This window comes from Xyrauchen texanus, chromosome 30 (genome assembly GCF_025860055.1).
Source record: "Xyrauchen texanus isolate HMW12.3.18 chromosome 30, RBS_HiC_50CHRs, whole genome shotgun sequence".
Lineage (NCBI taxonomy): Eukaryota > Metazoa > Chordata > Actinopteri > Cypriniformes > Catostomidae > Xyrauchen > Xyrauchen texanus.
This window is the reverse complement of record NC_068305.1, coordinates 37,451,580-37,461,668: the sequence shown is the minus strand read 5'-3', so window position 1 is coordinate 37,461,668 and position 10,089 is coordinate 37,451,580. Positions and strand designations below refer to the sequence as shown.

Sequence of the window (10,089 nt, the reverse complement as noted above, 5' to 3'; positions counted from 1 at the left end):
TCTGATGGCTACTTCCAGCAGGATAATGCACCATGTCACAAAGCTCGAATCATTTCAAATTGGTTTCTTGAACATGACAATGAGTTCACTGTACTAAAATGGCCCCCACAGTCACCAGATCTCAACCCAATAGAGCATCTTTGGGATGTGGTGGAACTGGAGCTTCGTGACCTGGATGTGCATCCCACAAATCTCCATCAACTGCAAGATGCTATCCTATCAATATGGGCCAACATTTCTAAAGAATGCTTTCAGCACCTTGTTGAATCAATGCCACGTAGAATTAAGGCAGTTCTGAAGGCGAAAGGGGGTCAAACACAGTATTAGTATGGTGTTCCTAATAATCCTTTAGGTGAGTGTATATATATATATATTCACAGGCAGACAAACATTTTGAATAATGTACAGATTTTGCTCTTATGGAAAGGAATTGGTACTTTTATTCACAAAAGTGGCATTCAACTGATCACAATGCATAGTCAGGACATTAATAACATGCACAATTATTATTACAATTTGAAAGAAATGTTCAGAATATCTTAAACTATTTCAAAGAGTTCTCATCAAAAAATCCTCAATGTGCAGCAATGACAGCTTTGCATATTCTTGCCATTCCAGCTGTCAGTTTGTCCAGATAATCAGGTGACCTTTCACCCCATGCTTCCTGTAGCACTTGTCATAGGTGTGTCTGTCTTGTCGGGCACTTCTCACACACCTTACAGTCGAGCTGATCCCACAAAAGCTCAATGGGGTTAAGATCCATAACACTCTTTTCCAATTATCTGTTTCCATTGTCTGTGTTTCTTTGCCCAATCTAACCTTTTCTTTTTGTTTTTCTGATTCAAAAGTGGCTTTTTCTTTACACTTCTTCCCATAAGGCTGCACCCCTGAGTCTTCTCTTTACTGTTGTACATGAAACTGGTGTTGAGCGGGTAGAATTCAATGAAGCTGTCAGCGGAGGACATGTGAGGCGTCTATTTCTCAAACTAGAAACTCTGATGTACTTATCCTCTTTTTTAGTTGCACATCTGACCTTCTGCATCTCTTTCAGTCCTTGTCAGAGATTCCTTTCTTTTCTTTATATAATAGCATGTGTATTTAATTATTTTGTGCATATTACGTTTATAAAAATGCACAATTGAGAGAAATATGTCTTTTAGCACCCTGTTCTAGATAGCCACGTTATAAAAATTATGTTTTTATAAATTCTGTACATATATAGTAAACATTAAACTTTACATAATGAAGTGTATACAAATTATAGTTATAGTAAAAATGTAAGTCGTATTAGTAATGATAATCCGTTATATTTATCTATTATATGTATTAGGCTACACTGAATAGGTATTTTTAACAATAATAATACATGTGTTGCCCCTACACACATGCAACAGCTGTGTTCAGTATTTATTTTGTAGTTTATTTTGTATATATATATATATTAAAAAAAAATTTTTTTTAAAAAACATTCAGGTCACATACAGAGTTTGTTTCCGGTTGTGTCTCATATGTGAAATACACTCAGCTGCATTGAAGTTGATCAGCTCATAACTGGCGAAAACAACGAGTTTGGGTGTTTGCACATTTCTGAGGCACTTCTTCTGAGTCTGTTGGGTTCAAAGCCAGATGATAAACAGTTTCTAGTTTTAAAATGAACTAGTTTAAGAAGGATCGTTTTCGCACCAGAGAAATGTGTGGATGACGAAGGGACGCAGAGAGAGTTTCTCGCCTTAAAGCTACAGGTTTTTTGTAATGACTGGTTAATGCGTGCATAATGGAATCAAAGGTAAGGATTCATGTGCCACATGTTGGGTTAAAGTTTGTGATTGATATGTTTTAATCTCTTTGCACTGAGATCAGACAGTTTGGGCTGGCAAAATATTTCCAAACACACGCTGATATATTTGTCCTTTGTGTGCTATTAAGCTTCATTAGCTTTTTAGCGGACTTGTTGAAATCTCTCAAATCCATCTAAAATGTTAGCAAATTGAGCTTTTTCCATTTTAAACGCGGTTTAGGGTCTTTTCGGTAAACAGGAAAATATGGATCATTACAAGTCTTGTGACATTTTTAGTGCGCCGCGTGACGTCATCTTGCAAAGCCTTTTGGGATATGTAGTGTTAATCATTGAACAAGATTAGTTAATCATAGAGCCAACAAACTAACTAATTACCCATATCACTGGCACTCACTGCTTTCTGAATGCAGATCCTTTCTGAAATAATGTGTAAAGTCTCTAGAGATGTCTGTCTATTAAATTACTTTATATTGCATTGCATTATTTTATATTGTAAAATGTTTGTGCTCCATTTACATTCACCACTGTGGTTTTTGGACATGTACCATTGTATTCTTCAAATTACTTTTGTATACCATATAAACACCAAATGGAACAATATGTTAATAATTGTACTACTGTAATGTTTTCCATTCATCCATCTGATTCGATTGATCAATAGATTGATAGCTGTGACATTTGGACATTATTGCAATTTTCTTAACACATCAACTTGAATCAAATTTTTATTTAGATTTTACTTGTAATTTAGTAAGACTGCTTTATTGCTTAATTTTGTCTGCTCTCTTCACTTTCTAAAGTGAATATGTTTCTAATGATGGAGAACAAACTCTGTGATGAGCTCATCCTGTCTGTCTGCTTTAATTTAATTTCTGTTGTTATATCCTCTTTGTCCTGCACATTATTATATCCAAGCACATGATTTTTGGTCAATCCATCTGAAGTGGTCCAATAATTGTAAAGTTGATTGCTTTTGACATTTTTAATTTCCCTAAGAGTGTGATTACCTCTACGTATTGCTATTGCTATTGCAAATGCAAAACCACCATTTTTTATTTTTTATTTTACTTGGTTTAACCACAGCAGCCAACTTTGAGTCATGGCACACAACATATTTTGGTAGTACAGATGTTTACTGAAACCTCACTATCTCAGCTCAGGATGGTCCTAGTTCTTCGGAACAAAAACTGATCTGATGAGCACATTGCATATACATATACAAACATTTAGCACATTCTTGCTCCTTAGACATAGAACTTAAGTCCTAATGTAATAATCAATATTTGCTCAATGTTCCACTTTTAGGGGCAGTTTATAATGGGAAGTGTTCCAGTCTCAGTCCTAAATTATTTTTTGTGTGTACCTAGGTTAGTATATTGTGTATGCAGATCATTTCAGGTTTGAGACTTCTCTCCTTTTTTTTTATGGGGGCGAGATAAAACTCCCCTCACTTTCGGGTTGAATATCTCTGGTGGGGGACCAGATAGAAACCTGACATTTTCACACACTGTAAAAAATGTCTGTAATTTTAACAGTAAAATACTACAGAAATAAAATGCTAATTGATTTTCAAATAAATATACAGTAACATTTTTAGATGGAAAAAAAAATAAGATTTTCCTGTACAATTAATTGTAAAAGTTTGCATTGTTTAACAAGAGAGTACATGTACTTTTTACAGTAAAGTATTGTTAAAATGAAAAGATCTGGTGTTCCCAGAATTCCCTGCATGACCCATTCAACTGCATTATATTTTATGGAAATAGTTATGTTTCATCTTATTTTTAATATCAGTTACATACACTGGGGTGTTCTGTGTTATATTTGATGTAGTTAGTTAATGTTTATTGCATTATTTAAATCTCACATTTACCCTGAGGGTGTTTAGTGTTTGTGTGTGACACTGAGCGCTGTCTATACATGTTTATTGGTCAATGCTTTTGGAAGAGCCACTATTGATGAACTTCGTGTCATCATGTGCCCTTCTGTAGTTACTACGGAGATTAACAAATACCTTATAAAGTAAAAAGCAGATTTTTACAGTTTCAGATGGCTAATATCAAGTTTATGAATTTATTATACTGTAAATGTAACTTTTTTTCTTTCTTTTTTTGACAGTCCCAGCATGGTCGTGTAAATTAAATTACAACCATTATAAACTGTAAAATTTACAGGTTGTTCTGTAAAGTTGTTTACATTTTTTACTGTATTTTCTTACATAATTATTCTGGCAAACGCAGCTGCCTTTTTATTTTTTTTTGCAAAAAGACAGGCAACAGGATTTGACAGTGCAGATATACACTCACCTAAAGGATTATTAGGAACACCATACTAATACTGTGTTTGACCCCCTTTCGCCTTCAGAACTGCCTTAATTCTACGTGGCATTGATTCAACAGGGTGCTGAAAGCATTCTTTAGAAATCTTGGCCCATATTGATAGGATAGCATCTTGCAGTTGATGGAGATTTGTGGGATGCACATCCAGGGCACGAAGCTCCCGTTCCACCACATCCCAAAGATGCTCTATTGGGTTGAGATCTGGTGACTGTGGGGGCCATTTTAGTACAGTGAACTCATTGTCATGTTCAAGAAACCAATTTGAAATGATTCGAGCTTTGTGACATGGTGCATTATCCTGCTGGAAGTAGCCATCAGAGGATGGGTACATGGTGGCCATAAAGGGATGGACATGGTCAGAAACAATGCTCAGGTAGGCCGTGGCATTTAAGCGATGCCCAATTGGCACTAAGGGGCCTAAAGTGTGCCAAGAAAACATCCCCCACACCATTACACCACCACCACCAGCCTGCACAGTGGTAACAAGGCATGATGGATCCATGTTCTCATTCTGTTTACGCCAAATTCTGACTCTACCATCTGAATGTCTCAACAGAAATCAAGACTCATCAGACCAGGCAACATTTTTCCAGTCTTCAACTGTCCAATTTTGGTGAGCTCTTACAAATTGTAGCCTCTTTTTCCTATTTGTAGTGGAGATGAGTGGTACCCGGTGGGGTCTTCTGCTGTTGTAGCCCATCCACCTCAAGGTTGTGCGTGTTGTGGCTTCACAAATGCTTTGCTGCATACCTCGGTTGTAACGAGTGGTTATTTCAGGAAAAGTTGCTCTTCTATCAGCTTGAATCAGTCGGCCCATTCTCCTCTGACCTCTAGCATCAACAAGGCATTTTCAGCCCACAGGACTGCCGCATTCTGGATGTTTTTCCTTTTCACACCATTCTTTGTAAACCCTAGAAATGGTTGTGCGTGAAAATCCCAGTAACTGAGCAGATTGTGAAATACTCAGACCGGCCCGTCTGGCACCAACAACCATGCCACGCTCAAAATTGCTTAAATCACCTTTCTTTCCCATTCTGACATTCAGTTTGGAGTTCAGGAGATTGTCTTGACCAGGACCACACCCCTAAATGCATTGAAGCAACTGCCATGTGATTGGTTGATTAGATAATTGCATTAATGAGAAATTGAACAGGTGTTCCTAATAATCCTTTAGGTGAGTGTAAGTCCTCTATGGTAGCATTCTACTGTAAAAAAAGATGAGATTCCACTGGTTACAGAGCTAGGGCTAGTAGAAATCTGGGGAAAGGCCTACTTTATTCATGCTTTTTGAGAAATGAACAGATGTAAAATAAGCATAACAAGTAACAAAAATGAACAGTGTCTTGCCCCCATTAAAAAAAGTGTCTCAAACATGAAATGTACTGCACGCAAACTATATTTACCAAGGTACCCCCTAAAAAATTAAGACATAGACTCGAACCCTTCCCGTTACAACTTGTACCTAAATGTGGAACTTTTGGTGATCATTACATTAGGACTTTAGTTCTAAGACTTGGGAACAAGAATGTGCAAAATGTTTGTATATGTACCTTGTAATGTGCTCTAGAGATACATTTTTGTCCAAGGATCTAGGACCTAACTGAGCCGAGATATTGTGGTTTCCGTAAACGGCTGTATAAAAAAAATTGTTGCGTGCCATTACACAAAGATGGCCGTTGTGGTTAAATCAAGTAAAATAAAAAAAATACAAACTGGTGCATTTGCAGGATAGAGGTAATCACTCAAAAAGTAAATTAATAAATAGGAAAATTAAAAGTGTTCAAGCAACCTGTATTGGACCACTTGAGATGGACTGACAATTATATTTCACCACGGACAATTATGAAATCAAAGGGTTCGTGATTCATTGATGTTTGTATAGTTCCTTAAAGATGTATTTAATTTGAATTAGACATGAACTCTTATGCACAGAGACTTTCTCTGTCTGAGTAATGAACCCCTGCATAGAGAGACACTGTTTATACAGACCTCACTGTTTGCAATTTTGATAGAAGAGAGAGTGTGTGTAAAGTGATTCTGTGTGTGTTACAATATAAGGGAAGCTTTGTAGAAATTTTTTTTTTCTTAACTGTGGAATTTGTATTTTCTTAAAAAAAGAAAACGTAACCTCATATATATATATATATATAATTAGGATTAAAATCAGCTTTGACTAAAAATCAACTAATCGGGGATTAATATGTTATCGGCAATGTCTTGTCTGGTGCATTCTCAATAAGCATTTTTCTTTTTTGGGGGTTTTTTGGGAGACCACTCTCTGTAAAACTGGTAATTTAAATGCAATCCACAAATAAAACCAGCCACACAATGAAGAGGAGTCAGCACTCCTAAGAACATGTAATATTACATTTTTATTCATTGTCATTTTCACATTAATTTGGAAAAATCAGCGTGTCAATTGTAAAATCAACACTTGCAGTAAGTACATGTTGAGGGAAATAACTTTGAAATCTGTAAACTTTGACCTCTGAGACACTGGTATGATTTCCGTTAATGGACAATTATGGGTTTAGTTAAGATTGAATCGCGATATGGCCTTGTATGATTAGTCATTAAAGATTACTAAATGGTGTCAAAAACAGTACCCATTGACCGCTTCAGTCAGCAATGCACTAGCTATTAGCGCCAGGGGTAGGAAATCACTGAGCAGCGTATCATATGAGATTATGCCATGTTTATGAAATTGCAAAATTTGTCAATGATCCCTTCCCAAATATTGGCAATAGATTTCATAATTTCTGAGCTGTGTTTGGGTGATTTTTGTGCTGATCAACAATACTGTATCTGTGTTTTGTTATAAATTATTGGTAACACGTGACAATAAGGTTCTATTTGTTAACATTACTTAATGCATTAGGTATCATGAAATAACAATTAACTCTTTTTTTCTTTTTTACAGCTTTTATTAATCTTTGTTAATAGTGATTAATCAGTATACAAATATTCATTGTTAGATCCTAGTGCATTAATGTACAATATTTGATAAAAATAATAATACATACGTTGAAATGAACTTTAACCAAGATTAATGCATGCTGTAGAAGTAGTTTTAATTATTAGTTCATGTAAATAACTTATAACAATATTGATAACTGCTTGGTACATTTTCCTGCTTTTTTGTTCTTGGTCGACATGCCTCATCTTGTTCTAAAGTCAAGTGTGGGGGAGGGGCATTCCTCGACCGATTTTGTGTGTATAATTTGCAGAGGTGACATGTTCATGTAAAATGGCCACAACTCATTTATTATACAAAAAATACAAATATCCATATACCATGCAAGTTAAACACGTTAACACATGGGACATGTGATTTCAAGGGTTCCATTGGAATAAATCCTGCCGAACAAGTCGGGCTAGTTATACTCCATAAAAAAATTAACCATTACTGACATGTCTCAACATATTTGTGTCTGTATATCCACACAGGTTTTATATGACTTCACGGCAGAGCCTGGTAATAATGAGCTGTCGGTTCGAGAGGGTGAGACCATCACAATTACAAATCAGGTGAGTCTTTCACTTCCAAAAAGGTCCCGACATACTCCTATGCAATTGAAGAACGAATGGGCGTGATGTCATTTTGAACAAAATCTGGCCAAATTGAAGGTGTTTTTGAGTTTGTTTCTGTGGTTTGGAACAGCTCGCCAGAGAAAACTTTCAGGAAAAACTTTGTACCAGCTTCTAAACACCTTTTACTGATTGGTGCACGTCATCGGTGACCTGGAGCAACACTTTTTTTTGAGGTCAAAAACGTATTCCTATTCAGTCAGATCAGATCACTCCACAGGAACATACCAGCATGCAGAGTTACACTTGAAGCTAGAAGTTTACATACACTTAGTTTGATGTCATTGAAACTCATTTCTTTGTAATTAACATTTTTATTGTTTCAAAAGTACACAACAGAGGAAAAAACACAACACATACACATTGAATCAACATTTAACATTTAAACCCCATTAATATCCCTCCCCAATGCACCAACCCCACCAAACACCGCTGTGGTCACATGTAATAATACACAAAATAAAAAATATATAATAAACAAACATAATTTAACTTCTCTCTCCCCATCCCCTCCTCGAGAGTCCCCCCAAAACGCTAAATATTTACCCCATTTCCTGACAAACAATTCCCCAATCCCCAGCCTTCTATTTGCCACCTCCTCAAAAGCTGCCACCCTACTCATCTCCGCACACCACGCCGGAATACAAATATTGAACTGTTTGGCCATAATGACCTTCGTTATGTTTGGAGGAAAAAGGCTTGCAAGCCGAAGAATACCATCCCAACTGTGAAGCATGGGGGCGTATCATGTTGTGGGGTTACTTTGCTGCAGAAGGGACTGGTGCACTTCACAAAATAAATGGTATCATGAGGAAGGAAAATGATGTGGATACATTGACGCAACATCTGAAGACATCAGCCTTTAAGATAAAGCTCGGTCACAAATGGGTCTTCCAAATGGACAATGACCCCAAGCATACCTCCAAAGTTGTGGCAAAATGGCTTAAGGACAACAAAGTCAAGGTATTGGAGTGGCCATCACAAAGCCCTGACCTCAATCCGAGGTCTTCGTGGGCCGAACTGATATGGGGTTAATTAGTCTGCAAAAGGATTACATCTACTTAAAACTGCCTATTCACTCTGTTGTTTGACATGCTGCTTCAATTATCTGCCATCTGCAGCCGAAAGCCATTCACACTTCTGCCCAAAGTGAGAGATGCCTATTTTTATCATTCTTTTGTCTGCTGAAGTACTACTAATTCTAAGAGTACTAACAGTGGGTAAAACAGCTTCTGTTACTGATCTTGTGTGAATCATACTAATAAAATGAGGCATGAAGGCATTGATAATGCATTTTAATGTCACAGTTATTAGGATTTTACATGTTTTGTGCGTCCTCATTTTTAAATGCTCCTGTAAATGCCTCCCCCAGCAGCGTGGCCTGTTTCTGAAAGTTTGCAAACATTATGTCGTAGCTCAGCAGTTTCTTTTTGGGTCTGAGTGAAAGAACTAAGAAGCACTTCACCGCGAGTATGCCGGGTACTTAATGTTGCATAACACCTGATTCTGCATGTTTGCTCTGAGAGTTTGTTTGGATGAATGATTTTTTTCCCTTCTGTTCCCAGAACATTGGTGGAGGATGGATCGAGGCACGGAACTCCAGAGGAGAGGTCGGATTGGTACCAGAGGACTATTTAGACGTAAGTAGCTGTCCAATATGGAATTTTAAATGGAAATAAAATTGATACAATATCTGGAGAGAAGGGTAGCCAAATGCCGATATATCTGTATACTGTACGTCAAATATTATTAGTGCTCTACCGATATTTTTTTAATTGTTTTTTTAAATGCCTTTACATTTATTTAATTGCCGATATTGAGTATATGTACGTACTGCATGTATTTATGTACACTGGTGGCCAAAAGTTTATAATTTACACCAGCTCTGTCTGGAGGAATGGGCCAAAATTTCAGCAACTTATTGTGAGACGATTGTGGAAGGCCCAAGTTTGACCCAAGTTAAACAATTTAAAGGCAATGCTACCAAATACTAACAAAGTGTATGTAAACTTCTGACCCACTGGGAATGTGTCGTAAGAAATAAAAACTGAAATAAATTATTCTCTCTACTATTATTCTGACATTTCACATTCTTAAAATAAAGCAGTGATCCTAACTGACTGGGAATGACAGGGAATGTTTTCGAATTGTCAATAATTGTCAAAAACTTAATTTTAAATGTGTATGTAAACTTCTGACTTCAACTGTATACAGGGATGCAATTTAATGATAGCAAATGAGACATATCCAAAACTGTTGAATTAAAAGACTGTTTATGTGACACAATAATTACTCAAAACAGTCAGTCTTTCACTGTATATGATATACAGTAATCACATTTTAGGTCCGCATATGAGACTTGCC

General features: G+C 36.6%; 1 protein-coding gene across 2 annotated transcripts in view; it reads left to right on the top strand.

Moving 5' to 3' along the window:
• Positions 1 to 1,509: 1,509 nt before the first annotated feature.
• LOC127623782 (sorting nexin-9-like) overlaps positions 1,510 to 10,089 on the top strand; it is a 36,350-nt gene continuing 27,770 nt past the window's right edge. For both annotated transcript variants that reach the window (XM_052098294.1, XM_052098293.1), the window contains exons 1-3: positions 1,510 to 1,786; positions 7,585 to 7,665; positions 9,291 to 9,365. In XM_052098294.1, the coding sequence (XP_051954254.1) occupies positions 1,775 to 1,786; positions 7,585 to 7,665; positions 9,291 to 9,365 (168 nt within the window). In that variant the 5' untranslated portion in view covers positions 1,510 to 1,774. The remainder of the gene's footprint in view (positions 1,787 to 7,584; positions 7,666 to 9,290; positions 9,366 to 10,089) is intronic.